Source organism: Gadus chalcogrammus, chromosome 4 (genome assembly GCF_026213295.1).
Source record: "Gadus chalcogrammus isolate NIFS_2021 chromosome 4, NIFS_Gcha_1.0, whole genome shotgun sequence".
NCBI lineage: Eukaryota > Metazoa > Chordata > Actinopteri > Gadiformes > Gadidae > Gadus > Gadus chalcogrammus.
The window spans coordinates 7,374,937-7,401,630 of NC_079415.1; the positions used below are offsets into that span (position 1 = coordinate 7,374,937).

The window sequence follows — 26,694 nt, forward strand, 5'->3', positions numbered from 1 at the left end:
TTTAGATGCAACGCTGCTCTCTCCCGGTCACACCTCTGAATAAATGTGGTATTGAATTGAATGACCTCAGAAATCCATGGGAAACATTTTATTGAACCAATTCACATTTGAATACTTCCGATTGACCATTAAGTATAGGAACAAAATAAGAATTTTTTGCACAAAACAACACAATAACAATCTGGCGTCAAATAATATCCAGGTTTGAGTGTCAGTGCTAGCAGTGGTACAGGTATGGCCCTTTTTGTATTTTCATTTTCTTTTGGACTGACCGAGACGTACCACGCTGATTTGTGTTTCCACTACCAGTATAAACCAACGGGCCAGTGTGAGACAAACCCACCTCCAAGTGGCCTGCGATGAAGGCAGCGCTGATTGCGGTTTGGAGCGAGAGGTTATAGCTTCATTTGTACGAGTATAGACCCTTACAAATCCAATAAACCACATTATTTTTATGAGACACATCGCCATGCACGAAGAGTTCTCACCTGCCATCTTTTTATTATTTGGTCGTGCCTATATAACTATATAAGCCCTTATTAAAAGGGTAATAAAGGTTTAAGAGAAGCACACCTTAGTGGCATTAGTTTGACGATATTCTCTTGCAAAACTAAATAGCTTGTTGGCATAGGACAGATTTATTTCAGATTAGTCTTGGTCTAAAGGACATAGCACAATATTTCACACCATTACATCACTGATATTGATAAACACATTTTCTTCCCTAATATCAAGGAAATCATGTGTCACTGAGTGAAATATGTATTAAACATTGTTGAAAGTGTGTAAACAGGCCGAATCTGAAATAATGATTGGCTGTCAATGAGCTATTAATATGTTGAGGAAACAAAATAGCGCGTCAAACAGATTGAATCTTCGTAAATAGCACTATGTGGGGCGGGCCGCCGTCCATCTGAAACCATTTAAATATATTAAATGTCTCTTAAATTAAATCGATCAGATTTTATGATGGGATATAAAAATAAATAGGGAATCAAAGTGTGTGTTGTTGCGTCAACGACTCAAGAAAAGTGCGTCATCTGCCCGGTTGTAATGGAAATGCAAAACCCAGCCCCTCCGAGTGGAACCGTGCCGCACAGGGACAGTATAGTAGTGGAAAAAGGCCAGTAGTCGTGTGTCCAGTGCTGCACTTCCTACTTCGTCCAGCAGAGGTCAATGACAGGCTGCTGCTTCGGCCTCGGTAAAGACAAAGAAAGCCAAGGAGAATCCAGGAAGTGAGAGATGGTCCGCTGGGGGCAGAATGTTACCCTTCAGCTCGGGGAGAGTTTGGTCGTCTAACATCTGCAGCAGTTTCTCATTCAGCATCACAGACCTGTCAATCACAGCAATCGATCTTGTCATAATTTGTGTAGCGTTTTTATTGATTTTTTGTTAATTTGCAATTCAAGACATAAAATAACACAAACTCAAAATCAGAGACATGCATTTGAGAGGTCGCTTTTAGAGACAACGCAACTTGAGTAGAACTTTATAATTACATTAATTTCAATTTTATGATGACGTTTAAAAATGCTGACACATTATGCTCTGTTCCTCTGTAGTACTTCTGCAGAGGCAGAGGTAAATTATTAAAGGATGTGGCTGGGAAGTTTGTCTGCCAGTCTGTCTGCGTGTGTGCGTGACTGCGTGCGTTGAGAATTTGACGCCATCTACTTAAGTTGTGCATGTGAAGGTGGAACAGGGTACCTAGAGTAGAGTCCTGCCTCGTTTGGCTGGTCCGACTGCAGGACAAAGGCCTCCACTGTGCTGGGCGACAGCAGGGCAGGCAGAGTCAGCCTGGATGGTCTAGCAGCCAGATTCATGGCCATCAGTGTGACGGCGCCTTTACTGTAGCCTCTGGTGGAAGCAACATCAGAAAAGTACACGATAAGGATGCATCTTTTCATATAGCGCTTCTGTTCTTTATTTTGTTATATATTGTTGTCAATTGCCATCTACATTTGACATGGGTTTGATATCTTTACCTGTTTCGGTTAGCACAGTGAAGATAAACCCGCACTTTCCGCCTCGGGTTTTGGAGGCCAGCAAGAAGAAGTCGTTCAACCATCAGAACCTCAGGGCCAACAAGTCTTTTGTAGAGAAGCGACAGCCAATAGTCCTGAAGAGCGGGCACATTTGAATTTTGGAATAACACACACTTTTAGAAATAGGCTTCTTTTGATTACACCGCAGATTCAACTTTGAAGTTTTGTTCCGATTATTTACAGCGTACGCTGCAGGTTTCTGTTAAAAGTGGACAGATAAAATGAAAGGATTAGAACAAAAGACTTCGGAGAGAACAGATCATGGACTGTGCTTACAGGAAGGGGGTCCAGGTTGTCGTCGACCAGGTGGTACGTTCCAGAACCGATCAACACCTGTCTGATAACCACGTCCAGACCCATCTTAGCAGCAAGTCCCAGCTTATCCAGCCACCTGCAGGCACAGATTACTATAGTGTTACATACACACACAGACACGCACACATATACCGTTCACAACTTACAAAACCATGCTCACCTTTATTTTTCTGTTTTTTTAATATCAAGTGTTTCTTTTTAGCATTTAAGATAAATACAATTAATAAATGTCCATTTTATTAAAACATTTGAATGCAGTTTGAAAGTTTGTGGAAAATCCTTTTAGTACAAACTTCAAAAGGGTGTTCTCGTTATAGTGTCACTTTGTTAACACATACATTTATTCAGAACATGAATTAAAAAACATCATCGATACCCAATTTTTATTTTTTGCGGACTATAGACATTTGCCACTCCAGCTACACAATTAACACACATCTCCAGAGCTCTGCCTAGTTTCTCTTGTTGTCACGAGACCAGGCGGTGCAGGGCGATGAGTTAATCTAATAACCAGGCCCGCACAGCCCACATCATCCACGGAGGAGCCCGTCTCCCATGTGACCAGACCTAAGGCCTCCACCCGTTCCTCATCACACGTATAAACAGGGTGGTACACCAAGGTTATTCGGCTCGCATACGCGTCTCTAAATAGAGCTGTGTGAATGTGAGATAAACTACTCGAGAGAATGTGAAATATTTACACATTAAACAATTGATCTGGACTAAGTATAATACTTATTTGTATTTTATGTCTTAATCTATGTGGCTTTATTAAAAAATATTTTCAACCTCACTTTGTACTACAGCACTCGCTGCATTTTCTGCAGGAAATGCATTTTCTAGTTATAATTGTTTGTGCTATCACTAGAGAGGGATGGGACGTTTCTTTGATGAGCTAAAAGCTGATCACAACGCATTCATTAATATGCATGTCTTAATGAGAGATACCCTTCATTATTTCGTTCGCTAATATGAGTCCTGGGCATCAACCTCATCCACATTGGACGACAACCAAACGGGTCTCTGAATTCACACAAGCCTTACATGGGTCAACCAATCAGGTGTCTGGATTTGCAAGAACCTCAGCCATGGTACAACCAATCAGGTCACTCCACTCACACAAACCTCATCTATGGGAACAACTAATCAGGTCTCTGCACTCACATGAAGCTCCGGTGGAACAACCAATCAGGTATCTCCAACGACACAAGCCTCAGCCATAGGACAACCAATCAGGTCTCTGCACTTACATGAACCCCTGGTGGGACAACCAATCAGGTCCATCCACTCACATGAACCCCCCTTTTGGACAACCAATCAGGTCTATCCACCCAAATGAACCCTTGTGGGACAACCAATCAGGTCTATCCACCCAAATGAACCCTGGTGGGACAACCAATCAGGTCAATCCACCCAAATGAACTCTGGCGGTAAAACCAATCAGGTCTCTCCAATCACATAAACACTGGTGAGACAACCAATCAGGCCCCTCCAATCACACGAAGCCCCGGTGAGACAACCAATCAGGTCTCTTCACCCAAATGAACCCTGGTGGGACAACCAATCGGGTCTCTCCACTCACATGAATCCGGCTGCGAAGGCGTCCGACAGCCCCTCCGCTCCCCCGCCATACGCTGAGCTGCTCTCCCCCAGCCAGCTCCTCATACCCGGGGACACCAGGTGGACGCTCTGTAGGGTCAGAGCCATCAGCAAAACATAGCACAAATATTAATGGTTATAATAAGAACTTTGTGGGCTCGCATTGATGTCAAAATCATATATTCAACAATAAAAATACAAACCCCATTTTAATGCTCTACGATAAAAGATTCAGTGCTTTAAATTACCTCCAGAACTTGGCTGATCTTCAGCCCTAGAGAGTCCAAAACCTGTGGGCTGATGAAGTCGGCGAGTGTTGCCTCTCGTCCATTCACGTAGTAGCTGGAAAGAACAGAAAATATCAGTACCAAATATAACTTAGTGGATTTGTAACCTTTGCAAGGGTCTTGAAGGGACTACAGGTCATTAGGGTAAACTTGCTCATGGATGCCTGCAGGTAGACTCTGGGCATTGGGAATCAAACCCAGTACCCCTCGGCTGGGAATCGAACACCTTTTGATTCCTAAAGGTGTTTGGAAATCAAACATCTGGGACTATCTTGCCCCAGGTGTTTGATTCTATTCTATCTTTGATTCTGGACTATCGATTCTTGCCCCTATAACCACTGACTGAAGATATCCAAACAAAACTATACCCATATCAATCAGAAATAACCTAACAATAACATAAAGCAAGACTATAGTATAATGTACTGTGAACTTAAAAGTAAACATCACGAAATGTTGGGGACACACTCGGGGGTATATGGGGTGAAAGACAACTTACTGGTGCCATGTGCAGGCATTAATCGCCTGTGAGCCGGTAGTCAGAAACCTAGGAAACAAAAAAACACAGTTGGAATAACCAAACCAAACTGGAATAACATGGTTCTACCAGTCTAGCACTCATAGATGTACAAACAAGAAGTAGCCATCGGAATAAGAAAAAGTGATTTATGTATTAATTCAACTAAGACAGGTGATTAAGAAAAGACAGGTCATTTCAGAGTTTATAATTCAAGTCTCTATTTGTGTTGTACTGATCCTGGGAGTTCACCCGGTGTGTCATAAACACAACACGGAAACAGGTTAGGCTTGAATGCTTTTTTGGCACCGGTACCATCAGAGAGGGTTTAACTTATTAAAGAAGCTCTGCCTCTTTCCGTCTCTCACCCTTGCAGCAGGTCCTTCCGGTGGTCCCGCGGCTGGCTGATATCTGGGCCGTACAGGCCCGTGTTGTGGTACAACTTGGAGTCTTGTAATATTTCTCTGAGATTAACAAAGTCCTCCCCGAGCTGGGACCCGGATACCCGGACACCGGCCTTCTTCTCATAGCTGTTGGGTTCTGTTGGGAAAGAATGCAGGACTGAATTGCATTTACTGTACAAAGGGGATTTCTAAACCTTTCACGTTCGCCCTTCGACAAATGTATGTTGAGACCAGTGGTTTGGTGTCAACAAAGCATCAACCAATCAACCTCCCACGGCCACCTCGTGCCAACGATGTTCTATAGTTACACATTGAGAGCAATAAAGATCACTTCCTTCCTGCATTACTCAATGGTGGGTGAGGGCGAACTGACTCGCCGAACAAGGAACTGAAATATGAGCTTGTGGAAAGGTGTCGTCTGCGAAGGCCGCAGAACAGCGCACCAGACCCGAAGGACATTAGGATGGAAAAGGGAAGATTGATCTATAAGAGCAAAACATTAGACATCTCACGTTTGAAACAAAGAGGTATCAAACCACAAATCTCTACGATTAGGCCTACTGATTTTTGTAAAATGCCCACTACCCTGTCTCAAGATTATTATTATTATTATTATTATTATTATTATTATTTTGGCCGATGTTGGGAAATTACAACAACGCATCAATTGAATTATTAAACAACACATTTTATGAAATAACTAATAATAACCATGACCCAGTTGAGAACTCTATTCCAGGCGTTTAGCAATGCGTGTCCAGCACAAGAACACGCGCACCTTTAGTTAGTTTTATAGGCTACGTTGTAGAATTTGAGAGTCAAGTAGATGAGAATTCTACTCGTACGGTGATGTGTGTCCGACACAACAACACACATACTTATTGATAAGAATTTGATAGATTTGTTCAAAGAACATAATATAGGCCTATGTGGTTTGTTGGACGGAATAATCCATTATAGCTGAAATGAAGAATTTGGTTTGACGTTCGCCATTCATCTTTTAGCTCATTGACCCTCTCGTGGGATGTACTGGCGACGCAACAGTAGTCGCATGGTTGGGAAGTGGTGTCTTTTGTCCAATAAGACATTTTAAGTGTGACTGGGGCAGATCCTCATGGGAATCTGAGGTCATATGATCCATGAAAGAGGAACAGGAGCGTTTTCTTTGAGTTGCTGATGAGTACAATTGCTAGGTTCAAGTTCTTATTAACCATCCGGCGTGATGTCGGTTAGCCATGACAAGCCATTTCAAAATCGACCCATTGCTGATCTATGCATCATACATCTAGGTCGGTGGACACTCCCATTTCACAAACGGGTCAATTTTGAAATTACTTGTACTGACTCAAGATCGTGATAACGATGGACCAGGAGAGAAGTCCTGTCCTTCAGTACAACACATTCAGGTTTTTCTTTGGTCGTACCGTTGCCCAGCTCCCAGGAGATGCGGTACTGCCGGGACTCACAGTACTTGATCAAGGACCGGGCGTTGCTGCTGTTCCAGATGTTGTCGGAGGTGCGCAGCAGGGCGTTCAGACCGAAGATGAGGTCCATGTCAGTGCAGTTGGCAAAGGAGGTCAGGAGGTCCACAGAGTACTCTGGAGAGATGGAGGGAGAGGCAATTTGGGTGTACTTCAATCAAAGCCATACTGGTGTTTAACTTTGGGCTACTTTAACAGCCAATTTAACAGTAACTTTTTCAGCCACTAATCCAAACTAAGATTTTTCAAAAAACAATTCTAAACACACAGTTTCAAGAGAAAGTATCTCTCTTCCTCTTCCCTCCGATGCCCTACCTGTAAACTTTACCCGCCTTCTGTACTTCTTCTGCAGATTCTCTTTTCGGAGTAGTGCTTGCTGTTGAATCCACTGCTTCTTCAACCTCGCCTCCAGTAGTGTAGGCAACTCCATCTTCTTACAACTATCTTCTGGTCCTATACAAATAATTGGAATCAGTGTCATTAACCTGCAATGTGCACGTCTGTGTAAGCAAAGCATAAGGTAGTAAGATGGCGTTATTTATATTGCAACAGAATAATTGTCTGGGTGAAATTGCATTGCTTTAGAAAGCCAACCAATAGACAGCAGAGCCAGAATGAGACCACAGGCTATTTTGGAGTTTAAAACAGTGTTGCGTGTGATTATTCACCAGCACTCAAACCGGGTTTCTGTTGATCATAACCATGGGACCGCATGAGGTACTTCTCTGGATTGAACACCATGAAATCCTGCCTGGTCCCTCCGAATCTCAGATAGGACGGGGATAACGCTTTGGCTAGCGTCCTGAGTTTTGGGGACCTTAGAATTAAAAAGCAACATAACGTGAATGAGATTTAATCCTTAAAGGGCTGTGCATCTGCTTTTCTGAGAACGACTTTAAAAACAGAACCTGCGGCTAGATTTCCCAGGTCTGTAGAAGACAGAGGTTGCATTGAAAAGTGAGGAGGACCAGAACGAATTGATGTAATCACCGAAGACATGGTCATAAGGTCCAGTTGTTTGATGTAAATACAGAGCATGTGGATGGCGCTTATATTGGCGTATTACATCTGCAGCTGCACATGAGAGCACAGCTCGAAATTCACACTGTATGTTGTCATTCAGCTTTGGAATTAAATTGGATAATCATCAGCCAATATGAACTTCAGCCTCAGAAAATAATCGAAGTAAATATAAAACAAAATGTTCCCGTTCCTGATTCATTCGAAAGGGCATAAAAGTGAAACCTTACCCCAGCATGTACATGAACTTTTCCTCGGCCACAAGGCTGGCATCAATAGCCACGGACAGAAAGCGCTCGTCCACCTCCCGGACAATCCGAGACAGATCCACGCTCAGATCAACCTCAAGGGAACGGACACCCTTCCCGAAGGCATCGTGATCTGCTACATCGTGGGACCCTCGAGCGGGCCATAGTTGTACACTTACAACCAGTATCACAACAAGCGATATCATGACTTAGAATCGCTGAATACATCCGACTCAGGTCGTTGGATTACAACTTCCTGAACTGTGGGACAACAGGATAGTGCTGGAGCGGCAGCAGCATTCATGTGAGGGCGGGCATGGACTACCTGATAATTGTGTAGGGGCGTGTTTTACATTTGCTGGGGCCCCATGGTCTCGCCGAGACACAAAAAGACTACATGGGACTAGAAGGTGTTGTAGAATCCACGATCACAGTTATGGATTGAAGGACAGTAACGATTAGTGTGTTTCTGTTTGTCATGTCTATAGATGCAGGTGTCGCTTACTTCAGTAAGGGAGGTACGTGACAGGAATCGGATGCACCATGACCGCATCTCGACTCTTAACACCCTTCTGCTAGAAATACATTCATATCCTGGTCTACGTGCGTTTCTAAGTCCCTCTTTTTTTTTTTTTGATAGATAACATAAAACAAACGAATAACTTAACTTAAAACACAATTCTCAACCTTGTTATTTTAATCAAATGTTTTCTTTCAAGTGGCAGAAAAAACGATTATTTCACATAAATAGGACAACACATTTCAATGATTGTGTCATTATTCTTATAAACATTTAAAACATAAATAAATTCGGTAGACTTGTTCAGTGTCACGGCACGGGTAAATCCAGAGGCAGCATCAGCAGCTCGTCCACCTCCTCCTGCAGAGCAGAAGCCTTGTCGTTCAACAGCATCTGGGAAACATCACGATTGTGTTACAGAAAAAAATCGATATAAATATTTAATAACCATGGATTAGACAGTGAAGTCAAACAGGAAGTAGGTTGCAAGAAATGTAAAGTCATTTAGTATAAGACCACAGGCGGGAAGTGAACCTTCATTGCATTTGGTTAACATGGTTTGCAGGTTGAACCGCACCTACTATCTGCCCCCACCTACCATACATTTCTTCGTTGAACTTTGATTGTAATACAGGAACATCTATCAAACGCAGGGAATTCATACCCACATTATATAATAAATAATACCAGTAGATCAATAAAATAATGAAAGCAGATCGAATAAATAATAAATAAATAATCGAATAAATGCCACTGTGTTGAAGCACTTTCATCCATATAGTCCTACATCACCTAAGTGCATACATTCATAGCACGGTGGTCTCGGGTGGGAATGGAACCCCTCCCCCTGGCCTGGCTCTACCGGTGCTTACCTTGGCGGAGGCCACCATCATAGTGGCCTGCTTCTTGTTCAGGTTCTCCACGGCGTTGGAGAGGGTGCTGGGGTCGGCGTTGGCCAGGTGAGACAGCGTCTTGTAGCCCGCGTTGAACAGCTGCTTCGCCCTGTACTGTGACACGCAGGAACATACGGTGTTTAATACATTACTTTGAGTGTTTTAACAAACGGCCCCTATTTCACCACCATGGTGTGATGCAATTACAAGTTGTTTTTTTTATCCAATCCGCCTACGGGTCGTTCTGACGGAGCCACCTGATTGGTCCATTGACTTGACCATTAGGAAGTGATCAAACTAGCATGACAACACACCTAGCCGCGCTCAAAGGAAAGGCTGTTCTGTCACACAATCCCAAGTGCAATGTCAATATGGGGTCGATTTGTAACTGCTTGTAATGACTGAATAAATATCCTGGGATGCTGATAAAAAAGAGGCTCCTGAACACCTTGAGATTGCAAACGTTTACTCAACGAAAAGGGTTCCCTTAACATAAAGAGATCACATATAACTCAATGTGTAGGGGCCCCTTAGCGTCCCGAGAGGGCCCACGTTCCCTCCGTGGTGCTGACCTCAAGGACCCCAGCCACCTCCATCAGCGGGACCAGCTCGGCTGTGACGCAGTAGCTCAGACGCTTGGACAGCTCGGCCAGCAGGGACTTGAACGGCCAGAACTCCTCAAACTCCTGGGTCACAGGGTGGAGATCACAAAGTACACGATGGATTGATTCAGTTCATTCACAATGATGTTTCACCTTTATTTACATTTTAACCTAACGGGTTAAATGACAAGTCGCCGCGGTGACAGGTCGCCGCGGTGCGCGCCGCGTCCCTACCTCGGTGAAGTGCAGCACGCAGGCGCAGAAGGCGGCGGAGGAGCTGAGCAGGCTCTGGATGAAGCCGCGGCTCAGCGAGAAGCGCTCGGCCACGCTCCACAGGTTGGTCTCCTTCAGCAGGGTGTAGAGCACCAGGGCCAGGTACAGCCGGTGCACCGACGCCATGTTCACGCTCTGGAGCGGGAGGAGAGCCCGTCGGTGAGCCAACGAGGAGTCCACCTTGCATGTGGGTGACCCCCGCATGGAGGTGACCCCCACATGGAGGTGACCCCCGCATGGAGGTGACCCCCGCATGGAGGTGACCCCCGCATGTAGGTGACACAACGTGTGGGTGAGGTGATCGTTGGATCAGACATTGGATCTCAAATTAGCTTCATTCGAAGAAGAGAATGCTATGACAAGAGCTTATCCAAGGCCCTTATCCACACTACGCCGAAAACCAGGTGTAAAGGCAATCTTTTTTGGGGGGCTTTTGTATACTCAGCTTAAAGCTCAACACTAGGCAAACAAAACGCTGATTTTTTTATCAGGCCTACTCTATAAACAGCCCGAGATATTTGAGGTTAAGAACATATAAAAGCGTCAAGAATCCTGAAACATGAAAAAAATTGTCAGGGCTCACTGATTAAATCAAAGAACATACACTGTCATGAATAACAGTTCATTGAAGCGACATGGAACATGACTTGGAAACGCTGTTTGAAATAGAGAAGCGCAAGATTGATTTCCATGCTGCTATCTGAAGTATGCTCTCTTTCCCTCTCACCTTTTTCACCGTCTGGCCGGCGGCCTTCCTGGCCACAAAACTCTCAGGCACCCCGACCGTTGCGGACATCTTCTGCTCTGAAGCAGACAACAGGCTGAACTGAAACAGGCCAGCACACAACACAGGGTTTTCAGCGTGTTACAGGACAGTGTCCAGGTCCACGGAGTGTTCCAGGCCTGCGGTTCTGGGTTTCGCACAGAACACGATGTCAAACAGTAAAGTGTTGGGAGTGTTTACGTGGATGTGCTCAGTCAAAGCATAAAGGAGGTAAAACCACCACAGTGGAACATGCAAGAGGTCATCACATTTATAAATCAACATCATTACTAAAGTTTTTATTCCAGAACTATCTGCAAATGTGTACGCTGATATGGGCCGATAAAATTGCGAAAAAAACATAAATCTGTCAGGTTCCATAATTCACGATAGTCGTTTTGGGTAAAAGTGTCTTCTTGGTGACTCCATGTGAAGGCTATATTAAACGTGTGCAGAGTAACTCCCCTGCAGCGGCCCACAGAGACCTTTACACCAGCCCTACCTGTCTGAAGAAGGCCATCCAGTCGGGCTTGCACTGGGCGATCATGTCATAGGGCGTGACCAGGTAGAGGAGGTGCAGGTGGCTGTTGAGCATCAGGCTCTCCAGGCCTTTGGACAGGTCCTTGTAGAGCACGTCACACTTGGTCAGGTCCACCGAGCCTGGGGAAGATCCGCGGATTCAAACGATAAGTAACGTCCTTCATCTCAATTTTTTTTCAGTTAAAAACGTTACCTTTTCGGTCTCACCAAGTGGTGACGAACATTTCAGTGTTATTTTTTGAGGAGTTGTTAAATCAAGTGTGAGTATATAATTGGAGGGGACTTTTATCCACACTGCCCTGTGTTCACGCATACTAATAATGAACAGCGCCAGTGGGACTCTCACCTCTCCCCTGAAGAGTGGAGGACTATATCAAAGTCTCGTAGAAGAAAATACATTCCTGTATCTTCTTTTTCAGTACGATGCAGAAATACAGAACTCGTTCTCATTGGCTGGATGACGTGTTTTGTCCTTCGTGCCCTAGTCACCATTCCAACGTCATCGAAACAAAACCTAAACAGATGACTCCTACTAAACAGATCCAGGGCTCCGCTGACCAAATCCAAAGGCTCGACGACATGGCCGTGCGTTAAAGTAGCACGACGCTCGGTGTGGCTCTCGACTCACTCTTGTACGTGGCCCGGCCCAGCGTGGTGATCTCCAAGGCGTCCCCCTGGGGGCCCTGGGTCACGCTGATGAGGTTCATCTCCTGGAGGAGAACCAGGCTGTCCTGAACCCGGTCCGTCAGGCCTCGCTCGGCACACAGCAGATCCTGCTGGACGCACAGCAGGGTGCTCGACATGAAGGCCTTCACCTGCTCCGGGGTGGTGGTCATCTGCGCGGAGAACGAGGAACCACTTTAACGCCATCACCGGGGGGTCGACGGTTTACTGCTAGTTACAATGATCGGGCACCCATCAAACTCAAGCCGTCCTCCTAATGCGGACTAGTCACTGCCAGTTAGGATGCTCAAGCACCATTCAAACCATCTTCATATTATAGACTAGTTACTGCCAGTTAGGTCAATCTAGCACCGCTCAAACCATCAACATAGAATAAACTATTTACTGCTACTTAAAACCATCAAGCACCACTCAACATCAAGCCATAATCATAGGGACAATTTACAACTAGTTGGTCATTTTGGTATTCAGAATACCTTTTTAAATCAGAGTGGCCTGCAGTGATAATATCTTTTGACTTTAATAACTGTATTTGTTGTGGAAATGTGAAAAATATACAAAAGGTACTTGCCTTTAGTCCAATGATTGACAGGATGAGACTTAGGACACCCTTGCCCTCGTTGTGTGTGAGGTTGCTGTAGCAGGTTTCCATCGGGGCAGAGACAAGCTTTTTAGCCTAAAACAAACAAAATATATCACTTGATTGGCGAATATTAACAAAGTCTGCTGAAGCAGTAGCTCAACATCAGACGTTTTCATAATAATAATCAACGGAATGATAACCATACATTTTTTTATAATTAGGAATAAATGATTAATATTACATAGCATTTAAATAGCCCTTTTACACCAAGCAGTTAAAGTGCTTTTATCATTGTGTGTGTGTGTGTGTGTGTGTGTGTGTGTGTGTGTGTGTGTGTGTGTGTGTGTGTGTGTGTGTGTGTGTGTGTGTGTGTGTGTGTGTGTGTGTGTGTGTGTGTGTGTGTGTGTGTGTGTGGTGACCCAGAACATTGACAGCTCCCAGTTGAGACACGGACATCCATTCAGATTGTGCTTGGCTTTTGCTACATCACCAATTTCAATTGAACGGCCAATTCTAAATAACGGCTGAATGAACGGTTGTTCCGGTAGCCCCGGGAGCGCTAGAGGTAGTCACCAGGACGGTGTCCCTGTCCTGTAGGATGAGGATGCTCTCCCCCGCGGTGTCGATGCCGGCCCGCCCAGCGCGGCCCACCATCTGCTTGTACTGGCTCCTCTTGAGGAAGTCTGCCGCCACGTAGGGAGAGCGCAGGATCACTCTGAGTGGGGACCGACACACACACAGACCAGCATCAGAGGACCGGACTCTTACCACACGACTGGCTGACCGCGACAAGGGTTTCACGTGGCTTCTGCTAAACTGTAAATTCACTAATCGAATCAATGAAAACAAATAAAATGCATAATTCAATCATGTTTTATGAATTCATGATGATTTTTTTATATATATATTCAATTCATATTTTATAGTCACAAATGAATAATGCTGAATATCCATTCTGTAATGTTTTGTCTTATTTCAAGAAGAATTCCAAACTCATAAATATAGGTTAATGTATGCAGAGGCGGTATAGTCTACGATAGTCTGGAGGCTTGACACATCTGTCACATCGGTCGCAGGAGATTTACTTATGATTTAAAGATATTTGATGGTATTTGCGTTGACAAAATACATGAAAAGGTTTGAAAGGTCTACTAAAGGCCCAATATATACAAACATACTGCTTAATGATATACTAGGAAGTGGAAGACTTAGAAAGCTCTGTTGTTAGAGTCAAAATGAGTCCAGGAAGGATGGGAACCACTGGTTCAGTGTTAAGAGTTTTAATCCCCCCCCACCCCTCCCTCCCTCCCCATACCTGCGGGCGGGCAGGTTGATGCCGGCGGCCAGGGTGGAGGTGCAGGCCAGCAGGCAGAGCACCCCGCTGGAGTAGGCGTCCTCCACCAGCCGGCGCTCGGCCCCCGTCAGCCCGCCGTGGTGGTAGGCCAGGCCGTAGGGGATGACCTTCCGGAGCACGGGGCACACCATGCCGCTCCCGCTGGCCTTCAGCTCCCGCAGCAGCACGCCCTTCTCCTTCTCCTTCAGCACCAGGAACTCCCTGTGGGTGGAGCGGGACTCAGTGCCGTTACACCGATTACGTCGAGGGTAAACATTTGAAAACGAAAGCCGAATGTGCGGCCGCACCCCTTTCAGGTCAAAGTTTGTCACCGGGAAAGTTTGATAAGAAGAAAATAGATCTGAATGAGATTTGATTTACAATGTTTGATGTGAAGACAAAAAGCTATGGGTAGGAAAAGGATTTACGAGAGCAGCTGTGCTTAAGCTGTGGAGCTGCCAGTGTGTCTGTGTAGTTATTTGTTCTATCAACACCAAAAATGTAAAATACTTTTAAACATTTTTTATGCAATATTGCAATATTCAACTAGCTATCTGAATTTAGAGCATACTCTATTCACATGAGCAACCAAGAAACATGTACGCACAGAAACACACAATTGTTCTGCGCTTCACTTCATTTTCCGCTCAATTGCACTTAAAGGTGCTGTGGTAAGACTTGAGAGTTGTAAAGAGAGAGAGAGAGCAGAATAAAGCGGTAGAGGGAAACAATCTGAAACTAAACAACCAAAGAACATCCCCTCCCTCATTATCTCCGCCATTGAGAAGTGCTGCGTTTCCCGCCCCTGTGATTGACAAGCAAGCTGAATCCTCTGAACCAATCATGGAATTCAATTCTTCATCTTCATTTTCAAATTACTTCTTCATTCTTTTCAATTTTTTCAAAGTACTCAATTAACATATCTTGAACCTTTAACTTACTCTTTCAGATATTTGCAGATCATCCCTGCTACATTTTCACAGTTCTTCTGGGTGGGACAGAAGACGAGGCAAGAGTAGGCGGGAATGACCTCCGTCACCAAGGCGATGATGTGGTCTGGGTCCCTCTGCTGCATGCTGCTGGAATACTGAGCAATCACACACCTTAATGAATTGATCCATTCATAACCGTTAAGAGGCACAGGTTAGCCCATAGCAGCCTCTCCAGTTCAAAGTTAGACCAAAGCAGCATCTCCTGGCCAGTTAGCATAACGCAGCCTATCCTGGCCAGAGATAGCCTATAGAGACATCTATTGGTCAGAGATATACTATAGCAGCATCTCCTGGCTTGAGTTAGCCTATATTAGCCTCCCCTGGCTTGAGTGAACCCATATAAGCCTTTCCTGGCTTAAGTTATCCTATAGCAGCCTCTCCTGGCTTGAGTTTTCTTATAGCAGCCTCTACATGCTTGAGTTATCCTATGGCAGCCTCTACTGGTTTGAGTTATCCATAGCAGCCTCTACTGGCTTGAGTTATCCTACAGCAGCCTCTCTTGTTCAAAGTTAGACTAAAGCAGCCTCTACTGGCTTGAGTCAGCCTATAGCAGCCTCTACTGGCTTGATTTAGCCTTCCGCAGTCTCTACTGGCTTGAGTCAACCTTTCGGTTGTTATGTTAGGGAACAGTTTGACAAAACACACAGGCTGAAAAGACTTGACACCAATGTCCCATGCTTTTACGGCCTGATGGAGCCACAGTAGTCTTGTGACCCATGTTTTCTGTGGTATGTCCGGAACCAGAAATCTAAACCAACGGGGGAAAGAATTGACAGACGTAGAAAATACAGTGTGCTCATGAGGAACTAGAGTCAGTGTCTGACCTGTTCTACACAAGTTCAACTAAATGAGTATTGATTACCTTAAAGTTAAGAAGACGGGAGAACTTAAAACAGTCCTCTTCTTTGGGGGCCACCTCGTAGATGGTGTTGCTCAGCTTAACGTACTCACTCAGCTGGACCTGTGGAGAGAGCATCACAACACCAAACTGACTCATCACACGCATTCAAGAATAGGTCCTCACGTTATATTATATGGAAAGAGTGAGTATTGACTATTAGATGAAATAATAAGGATCTTGATTCCTCTGCAGCTTAACTGAATAAAAACTAACAACTAACTGTCTTGAGATTTCCTCAGTAAGAGACAAATGTGAAAATGACGCTGCTGCAGTCATTATATTTTTTAGAGCTTATAACGTCATTATAATTATTTTTTTATTATTATATTTAAACACAGCCAGGCCCTATAGCGGTCTTTTATTAACTACATTTGAGAGCAAAGACTAAAATGACATACAGGCCTGAAGTCATTGGTGTAATTCTCCGCTCTCAAAAACTTCTGAATGTCTTTAATATTCCCCAGGGTGGCGCTCATCCCAATAATCTGGGTTGTTTCTGGAACGAGGGAACAATAAAACAGACAAACAAACGATGAAAAAGAGTCATTTCGTTTCATTAGCCTTTCACAAGGACAATTGTTTTTACAGGTCACTTACTACTCATGTATAAGACTTTAGCCAGGGTCATCTCAATGATGGCACCTCTGCTGCCATCTCCCAACATGTGAAGCTGCGAACAAAAAATGCAAAAAGATAAGGATAGGAGAAGTACTGAACAATAAAGTAATTGACATATGTATGCAAAGAAAAACATGCAAAAGAACTACAAATAACACATCTATCTACACCATATGACATGAAAAGTAGAAACTAAACACGAAAGCAGAATGTTAAACTAAACATTATTGGCAGTACTAAACAAACAAAATGAATAAAATCAACAATATTTTAAACCTCTTAGTGAAATGCAATGCAAACCCAGAATGTACACCTAATCTTCAATGTTGGTAACGAATAAATAACCAATGTTTTAAACCCCATACTGAAATGCAAACTCAGACGGTACATGTAAACATTATTGGCTGTAATATATATAACCTCACCTGACTGCCTTAAAGTTAAAGAGAAGTAAATGAACACTCCACCCACCTCATCCACGACCACCATGCCCAGGTTGTCCAGCCTGTCGTTCTCTATCAGAGAGTTGACCAGGCTGTGGCCCTTCTCTATGGTAGCGATGTAGAGAGAATTCTTGTTCCGCCGCTTCACTGGGGGGAACCGTCCCTTGCTGCCAGCGTACTCCTCCACCATGAAGTCCAGCTCCAGACCAAAGCCTGCTAACCCACGCACCTGCACAAAGTAAGGGAGGGAAGAAATATAGGTTAATGTATGCAGAGGCGGTATAGTCTACGATAGTCTGGAGGCTTGACACATCTGTCACATCGGTCGCAGGAGATTTGCTTATGATTTAAAGATATTTGATGGTATTTGTGTTTACAAAATACATGAAAAAGTTTGAAAGGTCTACTAAAGGCCCAATATATACAAACATACTGCTTAATGATATACTTGGAAGTGGAAGACTTAGAAAGCTCTGTTGTTAGAGTTCAAACAAGTCCAGAAAGGATGGGGAACACTGGTTCAGTGTTAACAGTTTAAATATCAGCCAGGAAAATCTGCAGTCTACCTTGGCATCCTTGAGCAAGAGGATCAAGGTGGACATTAAGGAAATGTATTTAAAAAGGTACTGTAGGTCACTTTGGATTAGTCTCTATTAGTAAATAGTAATGTAGGGAAGCAATCATGCTAAAGTTATATTGCACATGTATTTCCCCAGAAGAGGCCTTTTACCTTCTCTTGCACCAGTGATATATAGGGTAAGATGAACAGGCAGTCCTTCTTCCTGCACAGCAGCTCCTTCAGGATGAGGACCTCAGCAACAAGAGTCTTCCCTCCGCTGGTAGGCAGAGAGTAGATCAGGTTCCTTCTCTCACGAACACAGTCAAGGTTCAAACACGTCTTCTGCCAGTCTGAAATGTGAACAAAAAATACATTAAAAAAACAATGACCATCTTTCAGTTTTTTTTTTCAATTTCTGCCTACAAGAACCTTTGAATGTTGAGTTGAAATAAAAAGGAAACACATATAAATCACCATATAAGTCGTTTATTCCTCGCAGTTTGTGTATCAGTTCCTTCACTTTGGTGGGAAGACCAAAGAAGGGTCCGAGGTCCGTGGTCACCGTGGATACCTTTTCCATGGCCTGCATGGCAACATTGATTTCCTCAGAGACCACAGCCTCCTTCAGCACCTTTGTACGTGAGACATTGGATGGAGCCCCGGCGTTACTCAACATCGCCCTCTTCAGGTGATCTGTCATACTGCGCCTGGCTTTAGAAAACCCGGCAGAAGTCTGTCCTTCTGTAGTATTTGTACCCCCCATCTTAGTTCTGCATTCACTGGTCCTCTCCTTGGTCCTCAAAGGTGTAGATGTTTTGCCTTTTTGTAAAATATCGCTAGTCCTCAGATCTTTTTCTTCAATGTCAAGCTGTTGGGCTGATGGTAGGTCCCCAAAGGACTCGTCTTTGAAGACGTCTAGGATGGAGTCGGTGAGGTGGTCATCGCTGGGCCGCTGTAAATCTGTGTTTTTCAAAGAACGCAGCTCTGTGAATCCTCTCTTTGGCTGGTCCACTGGTTTGTTGTCCACTGGTTTGCTGTCTACAGCCTGGGGAGGGTATTTTGTTCTTGCTGTTTGTTCCACGCTGTCAAGTTTAGCCATGAGAGAGCTGTCCCCCAAAATACTGTCATAATCCCCAAATAAGTCTTCATTGTCACTGCAAAACTGACGAGAAAAACGAAGTTACTGAATGGAAAGTATAATGGTAAAAAATAAAAAGGACATCAATACATTACATATTTTTATCCTGTTTATCTTACCTCAGTAGGAATTTGATCGTCCATTGAACCGTTTAGTATCCCCTTGTCTCTACCAGTTCCCTTTTTCCTGGCAGGTGTCATTTGGCTTCTAAGACTGTCTCTTGGCCTCTTTCTCGTCGACACCCTTTTGACTTTTAGCTGTTGTTGTTGCTCAGCATTCATTGTTAATGCCTTGATACAGAAACTATCCATCAGAGAAATACATCTTCAATAGATTCAGCTTCCAACATCTCAAATAACGCTTTTCAAAGAGGAGAACTTTCCAGGGGGCTGAATGAGGCTTTGTTAAGACATCCACAATTTACTCCTTCAATGCTATATCCAAACATGACTATAAAGGACAGTTTGATGGCTAGATGGGTTTGTTTACAAGTATGCTGTAAACGCACATAGGAAAAACACAACGCTAACCGTAACTACAACCAGTTAAGATCAATCAAAAGCTCTGTTCGGACACCTGTGATGGTCAGTCTTTTAAGTATTTTAAATGATAGAAATAAGCAGCATATTTGACGGTTGAAAGTTTAAACATAAAGACTCATAAATGATTTCCATCTGATTCTGTAGTGTTTGAAAAGCTAACCAAACAGGAGGGATACTTTCATCACGTCACTTCCGTTGACATTTTCTTGATGAGACCCCCCTTTTTTATTTGATACATTAATTCAAAGTCACAATTCGGAAAATAACCAAATTAATCTTAAATAACGCAAAAGATTAAAAGAAGAAAATAATCAAGCAATGTTTAACTATCTCGTTTCGAATGGGACAAGTTTGCAACGGAACTGACGTCAGATAACATCCGGCATAGTTTATCCATGCAAGTGCCCTGTCAGGTCAACATGTTGGCTTTTAGAGGAATTCAAACATTTAGGCACCTTTTTTTGCAGCGTGGAGCCACAAGTAAGATTCCTTATTATGTTCACGATAATCTGATAAAATTGGCTGTGTAGTGTCGATCAGAGTAAAGAGCATACGTTGATTTCACTCAGTGTGACGCTAATGCTAGGAGTTACGAATGTCATTCAATTCTAAGGCATCACAACATGCGTGAAGACAAAAATGACACTGAAAAAAGTATGGCCTTGTCTTGATTATGGTATTAGAATGATTAAAAGTCAAAGGCTCTAAATTGGCTTGCAACGTTCTTGACTGTCAATCTGCTATATGTGCAATGGTAAACAAGTGTCTCCATTTCAGGGCTACACAGTTCATCCACGTCCGCAAATGTAACCCCAAAAAAGGACGACATGGTATGCCTTTTATAAACTACTGATTGGTAATGAAAATTGCATGGACAGTTTTGTTTATAGGCAATATGTCTAACCTTAACCCATCCATAAGCCTATACAGATGGAAAACCCTTTCAAGGAACCCCAGAAGGGGTGTATTCTCTGCAACACCACCGTGGATTACAAGAATATACAGGTATGTTATCTGTAATCTGCTGTCTTTTGGAATATATGTATTTGTCCAATTGAGCGGCCTGCAAGTCTCTTTTATAAAGCCACATTGGTTTACTTATTATCTGTTCTCTTGCAGTTGCTTTCCCAGTTTATATCCCCACACACTGGTAGAATCTACGGCCGACACTTAACAGGTCAGGAAAGATACATAAATCAAATATTTTCCCATTGTTTGGATGCAATGATATCTCTATCTTATCTGGTTAATGTACTGGGTTTTTACAGGTTTATGTGGAAAGAAACAGAAGCAAGTGTCCAAAGCTATCAAAAAAAGCCACGCAATGGGTGAGTCTTCTTTTGAGCCACTATCTTTTGAGGGGATCCTGGTTTTAATACAGTAGACAACCATTTAACCAAAATGTTAAAGATTATACAATAATGGTTGTATCGATTTATGGTTGCCCCATCGATTCCAAATATGGACACCTTTGGCATTTCCATCTAAATTCACCTGTGAATACATTACAAGATATTTTACTGTGGATCCATATTCCACTTATATTGTCGATTCATTTTCAGGTTTCATGTCAGTGACCCACAAGCACCCGCAGTTTATGAAGGATCCCAACATCTGTGCTGCAAAAACTTTGAGTGGTGCATAAAATGTTTAGTTTATTATTTCTTTATTAAAGTAAAAGCTCTGAATGAATTGTTATGTATGCCCTTTGCTTATCGATTATTTTGTTGATCAATAAATGTATTTGAATTCATGAAATAACATTTGTACGATCTCTTTGAAAAGTTGTTCAATGCGTTAATGCGCCTTTTGTATTGGCTAATCAAGGTCCCATGCAAGGGGCATCTGAGTGGACTGCTGTCATGTCCTGCTACGGCTCAGGGTCAACGTGTGGGCAAGGGGTCGTTAGACGGGGCGGGAGGCTCTCTGCCACGGGGACGCCGTGAAGGGTTAAAGTCTGTGTCTGGAACAGAGGAGAGTGAGGGAAGAGGCTCTTCAGGGAATTTTCCAGCAGCAAGTTCTCTCTGATCGAAGGCCTGAGGACATCTGGTGAGGGGGAGGACATTGGACACCTTTAACATTTATCAAATTACAGAATGAAACGAGGTCTCATTAAATGTTTTTTTTTCTTTACCGAAATGAACATATAAATGTACTGAAGGTGTTAGTTAAAAAATACCTTTTTCTGGGATAAGGGACTTCTTTTTGGAGATGAGTTTCCTGAGAGCAGTCAATTGGGCCAGCAACGTCTGGACCTCCTGTTCGCTCTTCTCTACCTTCTTGCATTCCTTCTGTTGATGGTGAAGCACACGACACCAGTGAAGACCAAAGCCACTGACAACTCGTCATAATGTACCTAAATATCCTTAACGGGCGCCTTAAGTTTACGTTCTTAAATTGATTAAGCCAGTGGACTGTACCAAATGGTAGGCTGAGATGTCACAAACAGGTAGATTCTGAAATGGGTTGTGGTAACTAACCAACACATACCTGTGTGTGAAATAGGGGCACTTTATATCTTACCTGCAGTTCGGCCTGCATCGAGCTGTTCATTTTGTTAATCTCCATCACCTCTCTTTGTGTGTCGTCCGGAGAGAAGAATTTGGATCTTTTGGGACAAAACAATTGAGTAAACGGACACAATTATACACATTAAGGATAAACACATATTGATCTGTACGTACATTATTCAAATCTTGTCATTAGCAGTATACTTTATCACATCTTAAAGTGATGGAGAACAATCAAGAATATCAAGATTGGGGAAAAAAAATACAATCTTCTGCAGCAAGGCATAGCTTCTAATATAATAAACAACTAGAAAGGGTGCAGGTAGCTATAGGATTCAGAACGAAGGTAAGCCTTTTATTTTATTATGATTAGTGTTAGTACATAAAAGTTACATTAGCGATATACAAGATGAAGACCTCGGACCGCCTACTTGTGTTTCTGCACAACGCGGTGGTAACCGGCGGACGAACAGGGTGCGTAGGACGTCCGATACACCACGTCCTCCAGGGAACCCAGGTTACTGACGACCACAGGAACCTTATGGAAGCGTCTAGGGGTGAAGGAAACACACATTCAGCTACAGCAATGTAGACCTCTCAGATCTGTCTTAAAGAGCACCTAATATGCTTTTTCGACTTTTATGGCCTATAAAACGTTGTTATAATGACTGATAGTCATGTTAAACCATACCAAAGTGTCAAATAATGACGTACGTGCATTTAGACGTATTCCCTGCTGACCGTCTGGGGTGGCTGTGCAGAGCGCTAAACACTAGGGACGCCGGTCGCGATTCACTTGTTCAAATTTCCGGGATTTATCTACGTAGAACAATCTGGATTTTCCATGTATGGTAATGCTGCAACATGCTCTTCCGGAAGGTAACCAATCACAACGGAGTGAGTGCTGTGATTCGTGTCAGGTTGCTCTATAGGAGTCATTAATAAGAAATGAAGATCAGAAAAGTAGTATAACAGGAGATCTTAAGGTCTTATTCATACGTCCGTTGTATTATTTAAATTGAATATTGAATAGACTTGGTCTGCTGTAGCTCAATGGGTAGAGTGTGATATTAACACTCAAACGGGTCAGGGGTTTGCATGTAGAGGGTTAGGGTAGCACGCTCAAGGATGCCTGCAGGTAGAATGCAGACATTGGGGTTCAACCCAGAACCTTCCGGCTGGCGGTCACCACTAGCACAAGCCCCCTAACCACTAGACTTCCTTCAACTTCATAGATACTTCTGGGGGGAAGCGGCACAGAGCCTGGGTTGGAAACGTTGCAAGAGGCAGAGTTACGCCTTGTTTCCTGTGTCATTACGGAGATATTTTACAGTAGAAAACTAATTTGCGCGAGTATGAGCTTTTAGAAGGGGGAGTTTAATATGTCTCCAGTGTTGATTTGAAGCCTATACAGACACTTTCATACAGAGTACTATGGCTGGCCCAGATTGTTTTTTCCAATTACAATCTTACCGATCCCCACTTCCTGCAACATGATTGGTCGAAACCAAGATGAAGCAAAAGAAAGTAAAACATTAGTTTACCCCAGATTTGAGGATGTCTGTCATCAGACCTGACATGCATCCCAAGTCTGATGTGTGGGTCATACCTGTTGAGTGACCTGAAGGTGGCGAATTCGGTTTCATGGGTGGAGCAGGCGGACGTGACCTCGCTTGGCGTCAGCAGGAGAAAGATCAGATCGGGATTGGCCACGGCGTTCTTCAGGTTTTCATGGACCAGCCTTTCCCGCAAGGTCATTCTCTGCTCGGTGTTCCTGCGCTGTCTGTACCAGCCAATTAAATGATCCTAACATGAAACACATCACATATTAAAACCGATTGTGTTTGACTTACTTACTAATTCACGACAATGTTCTATTGACTCACCTGCCTATTGTCTGGCATCATCTTCCTTAATGTAACCATATCCACCTCCCCTGCGCCATTGTAAAATCTTTAGACAGACACAAACCTAAGCATTAATGAATGAATTTCAAACATTTTGAAAATGGGTGTTAGCTTTTAAACAGAAAAAGACAAGCCCTTGGAGCGGCTTTAGGGTCAGTGTTGGGTTGACATTTATTACACTTCCACCAAATGTGTTTCGTAATTTGTGTCGTGATGATTATTTTATTTCATAAATAATTGCAATATAATACCGATATACATAACTAATCTGAATACTTACTTATTCAGTCTGTTGCATGGCAAGTGTTTTTGAACATCTGGAAGGAAAGTTGAATAAAAGTCAACGTTACATTTATTTCAAGGTGGGAGTCAGTTGCATTTGGTGGATAATGAAGGTGAAGATACCTCACTTACGAATTGTGTGCTCAAAATAAACATGATCGTTGGTAGAATCAGTGATGGCTCTCTTCTCTTCTTCTTTGCTTTCTCCAAGAATGAATCCCTCCTAGGAAGTAATAACAGGTAAACCATCAATACTAACGACTATCAAATCCACTTCACCCCGATGTAAGTCCGTTTCTACCATATTATATTATAATAATATATATTATTACATTAATTTGTCCTCAACTTCCTTATGGACTCGCATTTTGTTACATGTAGAACTGGCTGATATTTCACTCTGAAGGGAGAAGTTGATTAACCTATATTATATTTAAACTACCCTTAACCATGAGTAGTACTCCTTATCCACAACCTGAAACCAGAAATACGTGAAACTAAAAGTGTTTCCTGTTAAACGAGTAAGTAAATGTTTAACTTCTGCTCCTTGTGCCAACTAAACTCCAACTGATGATGATATGTATCTAAACAACGCTGGCAAAAGACAGGCAGGTCACTAACCACATTTAACATTTAAATAACATTGTTTATTAAAGAACAGTAGATGACAGACTGGTGAACTTACTGCATCTGAGTCTGTGTTTAGATGTTGAAACATCACCGAGGAGAGAACAATCCCTGGCATGTAAACAGTGGAGTCCGCCATTCTTGAATCAAATGCTTCCCTAGCGCGCGCTGTAATAAACGACATTACCCAGAAGCCCCCCGGAGGCGTGCAACAGAACTACAACCTGGAAACTTAACACGCTCTTTTGGTTTATTAGCCAACAACTTGTAACAATTTAGACTTTAATTTTTCTCACATGATAGCACTAAGATCACAAATAAGTGCAGTATAAGGAGATTATAATGTTATCTTGATGATGCAAAGCCATTTTATGTTATGGGCTCGCTAATCATTTATAAACTTGAAAGATAAAACATATACCGCAACATACATCTAAATTCTCCAAGATTTCTCCAGAACCTCAATAGGCACCGTTTGATAACGGGATTTACCCTGGTTCAACCACCTGTCTCTTTACCTTTCCTGATGATTAGTTTTAGAGTGAGATTTCAATACAAAAAAAATAAAAAAATAAAAAAAAAAATAAAACTTAAACAATTGTGAGGGAAAGGTGTTTTTTCATAAATCCATGGTTGGAATGTGTGTTTATACACACGTTGTTATGTTGTCAAACACCAGAATTCAGCTGACCTCGGTCCAAGACCCCTGATTGGCTGAGAGTATAGCGGTTCCCAGAGCGTTAATGTCCAACTTTTCACCAGGACTTTTTTAGCCTCTGCTCTGAAAGCTTTGTACATGGACTTTTCGGTCTCTTTTCGGAAATATATGACTCATTAATTCAAGACGACGAACGAGGAATATATAATGGATTTTTGCAGCATGGGCGTTGTCCATTTTCTAGATCCAACTTTCCCAATATGATTTTTAAGCAAGTGTGGAATATGCCCCTTTAACTCTGTGGCATTTCCTTTGTATTGTACTGTCTAGCACTTACTTCCTACGATTATACCAGAGGGACTCCTTTTAGTGAAATCCATTTGGATCGCAAAGACGACTTTTCTCGGGTGTCTCGGAGCGTAAACGCGGTACGTCCGGCGGGTCTCGATGGAGGACCCCTGGGGTACAGCTCTTGCCCTGTTCCAGGTGTGGATATCAGTACTTTTGTGTCTCGTCATGCTACCTGCGATGTTCGGTCTCTCCCTGGGCGTCACAGGGGTCTATATTCAAATCTTAGTCCAGATTTTAGAGGTGAGTAGACATATGCTTTAATTCCTCGCCCAATGTCTAATTTTTGTATGATGGATATTGTAGCGTCAAGGAGGCAGTGGGACAACATAAAGGCTAACAGAACGTAGTCACTATTCTGAAAAGATGGTATGTCGACTCAAAGATTGTAAACTACACCTTTCTTTTGGACAGTGGGCCACACTAAGAATCCAACGAGGACGCAAAGAGAAGCCCAGTGTGCCTATTCCCCTGCCCAACGGTGAGAATACAAACTGATCTGTTGTAGTAAAACCAGTTGGGTTTACAGGCATCCCAATATGTTCGGGTAATAATTAATATATAACAGCTCTTTTTTTCTCTCACATGTGTAGCATGTGACCGAGGCATAACGTCCTCTTGTGTGTTGAGGGTTTTAATTCAGTTCTAGAGGCTGACGATGACACTGCTCATGTGACTGTGTGTGTCAGTGTGTGTGTGTGTATGTGTGTGTGTGTGTGTGTGTGTGTGTGTGTGTGTGTGTGTGTGTGTGTGTGTGTGTGTGTGTGTGTGTGTGTGTGTGTGTGTGTGTCTGAGAATGTCTGTGTGTCTGTGTGTTCTTTACAATAGTCAGTTATTGCTGTCCACCAACGCTGGCTCTCATTCCAGTAATATAACACACTGTGTGCCTTGGGTCAGTGATGCAAGCCCTAGTTACACAACCGCAGCACAATATTCAACTCATGCCTTCCCCACATGCAAATTACATTATGCTGTGTAAGGCAGTGTTTGTGTTTGAAAATGTACTGGCATCTGCTTTTTGCCAGAAAGTTATGTTTACGATCGGACAGGCCTGAGAGTTCA

The 26,694-nt window shown here is 43.1% G+C and overlaps 5 protein-coding genes across 6 annotated transcripts in view; 2 read left to right on the plus strand and 3 right to left on the minus strand.

Moving 5' to 3' along the window:
* Nucleotides 1-847: 847 nt before the first annotated feature.
* On the minus strand, nucleotides 848-8,238 carry hpse (heparanase). The gene is made up of 12 exons (XM_056587555.1): nucleotides 7,899-8,238; nucleotides 7,317-7,465; nucleotides 6,964-7,101; nucleotides 6,592-6,765; nucleotides 5,132-5,303; nucleotides 4,746-4,793; nucleotides 4,208-4,301; nucleotides 3,943-4,049; nucleotides 2,322-2,436; nucleotides 1,986-2,119; nucleotides 1,708-1,857; nucleotides 848-1,333 (listed from the first exon to the last, which is right to left on the minus strand). Exons 1-12 carry the CDS (start codon nucleotides 8,120-8,122, stop codon nucleotides 1,174-1,176), a joined length of 1,665 nt encoding a protein of 554 aa, XP_056443530.1. The 5' UTR covers nucleotides 8,123-8,238; the 3' UTR covers nucleotides 848-1,173.
* A 360-nt stretch (nucleotides 8,239-8,598) lies between these two features.
* Nucleotides 8,599-19,529, minus strand: helq (helicase, POLQ like). Its single transcript, XM_056587553.1, has 18 exons — nucleotides 18,878-19,529; nucleotides 18,095-18,782; nucleotides 17,792-17,970; nucleotides 17,090-17,290; nucleotides 16,598-16,670; nucleotides 16,399-16,496; nucleotides 15,962-16,060; nucleotides 15,049-15,194; nucleotides 14,090-14,329; nucleotides 13,348-13,489; nucleotides 12,763-12,867; nucleotides 12,136-12,343; nucleotides 11,470-11,627; nucleotides 10,932-11,030; nucleotides 10,166-10,339; nucleotides 9,902-10,015; nucleotides 9,309-9,443; nucleotides 8,599-8,829 (listed from the first exon to the last, which is right to left on the minus strand). Exons 1-18 carry the CDS (start codon nucleotides 19,067-19,069, stop codon nucleotides 8,746-8,748), a joined length of 3,135 nt encoding a protein of 1,044 aa, XP_056443528.1. The 5' UTR covers nucleotides 19,070-19,529; the 3' UTR covers nucleotides 8,599-8,745.
* Nucleotides 19,530-19,663: 134 nt separating this feature from the next.
* On the plus strand, nucleotides 19,664-21,068 carry mrps18c (mitochondrial ribosomal protein S18C). Its single transcript, XM_056587560.1, has 6 exons — nucleotides 19,664-19,780; nucleotides 20,078-20,130; nucleotides 20,222-20,305; nucleotides 20,420-20,477; nucleotides 20,569-20,628; nucleotides 20,863-21,068. The coding sequence occupies exons 1-6, from the start codon at nucleotides 19,696-19,698 to the stop codon at nucleotides 20,943-20,945; spliced, it is 423 nt and encodes a 140-aa protein (XP_056443535.1). The 5' UTR covers nucleotides 19,664-19,695; the 3' UTR covers nucleotides 20,946-21,068.
* Nucleotides 20,292-24,790, minus strand: abraxas1 (abraxas 1, BRCA1 A complex subunit). 2 transcript variants are annotated; one of them, XM_056587558.1, is made up of 9 exons: nucleotides 24,685-24,790; nucleotides 24,132-24,222; nucleotides 23,998-24,034; nucleotides 23,697-23,763; nucleotides 23,420-23,616; nucleotides 22,242-22,361; nucleotides 21,824-21,908; nucleotides 21,480-21,591; nucleotides 20,302-21,346 (listed from the first exon to the last, which is right to left on the minus strand). In XM_056587558.1, exons 1-9 carry the CDS (start codon nucleotides 24,763-24,765, stop codon nucleotides 21,171-21,173), a joined length of 966 nt encoding a protein of 321 aa, XP_056443533.1. In that variant the 5' UTR covers nucleotides 24,766-24,790; the 3' UTR covers nucleotides 20,302-21,170. The 2 variants fall into 2 exon arrangements, with proteins under 2 accessions (XP_056443534.1, XP_056443533.1); XM_056587559.1 differs by lacking the exons at nucleotides 23,998-24,034; nucleotides 24,132-24,222; nucleotides 24,685-24,790 and having other exon boundaries at nucleotides 20,292-21,346; nucleotides 23,701-23,763.
* A 544-nt stretch (nucleotides 24,791-25,334) lies between these two features.
* gpat3 (glycerol-3-phosphate acyltransferase 3) overlaps nucleotides 25,335-26,694 on the plus strand; it is a 7,983-nt gene continuing 6,623 nt past the window's right edge. The window contains exons 1-2 of the mRNA XM_056589082.1: nucleotides 25,335-25,875; nucleotides 26,047-26,113. Of these exons, the coding sequence (XP_056445057.1) occupies nucleotides 25,732-25,875; nucleotides 26,047-26,113 (211 nt within the window). The 5' untranslated portion in view covers nucleotides 25,335-25,731. The remainder of the gene's footprint in view (nucleotides 25,876-26,046; nucleotides 26,114-26,694) is intronic.

Coding starts and splice junctions, on each gene's coding strand:
- abraxas1 (XM_056587558.1), bottom strand. CDS start 24,765: ATGGCGGACTCCACTGTTTACATGCCAGGGATTGTTCTCTCCTCGGTG. Junction 21,909..22,241: donor CGCGTTGTGCAGAAACACAA/GTAGGCGGTCCG, acceptor TTGTCCCAAAAG/ATCCAAATTCTTCTCTCCGG. Junction 21,347..21,479: donor GTCCCTTATCCCAGAAAAAG/GTATTTTTTAAC, acceptor CCCCCTCACCAG/ATGTCCTCAGGCCTTCGATC.
- hpse (XM_056587555.1), bottom strand. CDS start 8,122: ATGATATCGCTTGTTGTGATACTGGTTGTAAGTGTACAACTATGGCCC. Junction 4,302..4,745: donor AATGCCTGCACATGGCACCA/GTAAGTTGTCTT, acceptor TGTTCTTTCCAG/CTACTACGTGAATGGACGAG. Junction 4,050..4,207: donor AGATCAGCCAAGTTCTGGAG/GTAATTTAAAGC, acceptor CTGACCCTACAG/AGCGTCCACCTGGTGTCCCC.
- helq (XM_056587553.1), bottom strand. CDS start 19,069: ATGGATAGTTTCTGTATCAAGGCATTAACAATGAATGCTGAGCAACAA. Junction 16,671..17,089: donor GCATGGTGGTCGTGGATGAG/GTGGGTGGAGTG, acceptor TTTTGTTCGCAG/CTTCACATGTTGGGAGATGG. Junction 14,330..15,048: donor ATCTGCAAATATCTGAAAGA/GTAAGTTAAAGG, acceptor CTCCACCCACAG/GGAGTTCCTGGTGCTGAAGG.
- mrps18c (XM_056587560.1), top strand. CDS start 19,696: ATGCAAGTGCCCTGTCAGGTCAACATGTTGGCTTTTAGAGGAATTCAA. Junction 20,131..20,221: donor CCCCAAAAAAGGACGACATG/GTATGCCTTTTA, acceptor CCCATCCATAAG/CCTATACAGATGGAAAACCC. Junction 20,629..20,862: donor CAAAAAAAGCCACGCAATGG/GTGAGTCTTCTT, acceptor ATTCATTTTCAG/GTTTCATGTCAGTGACCCAC.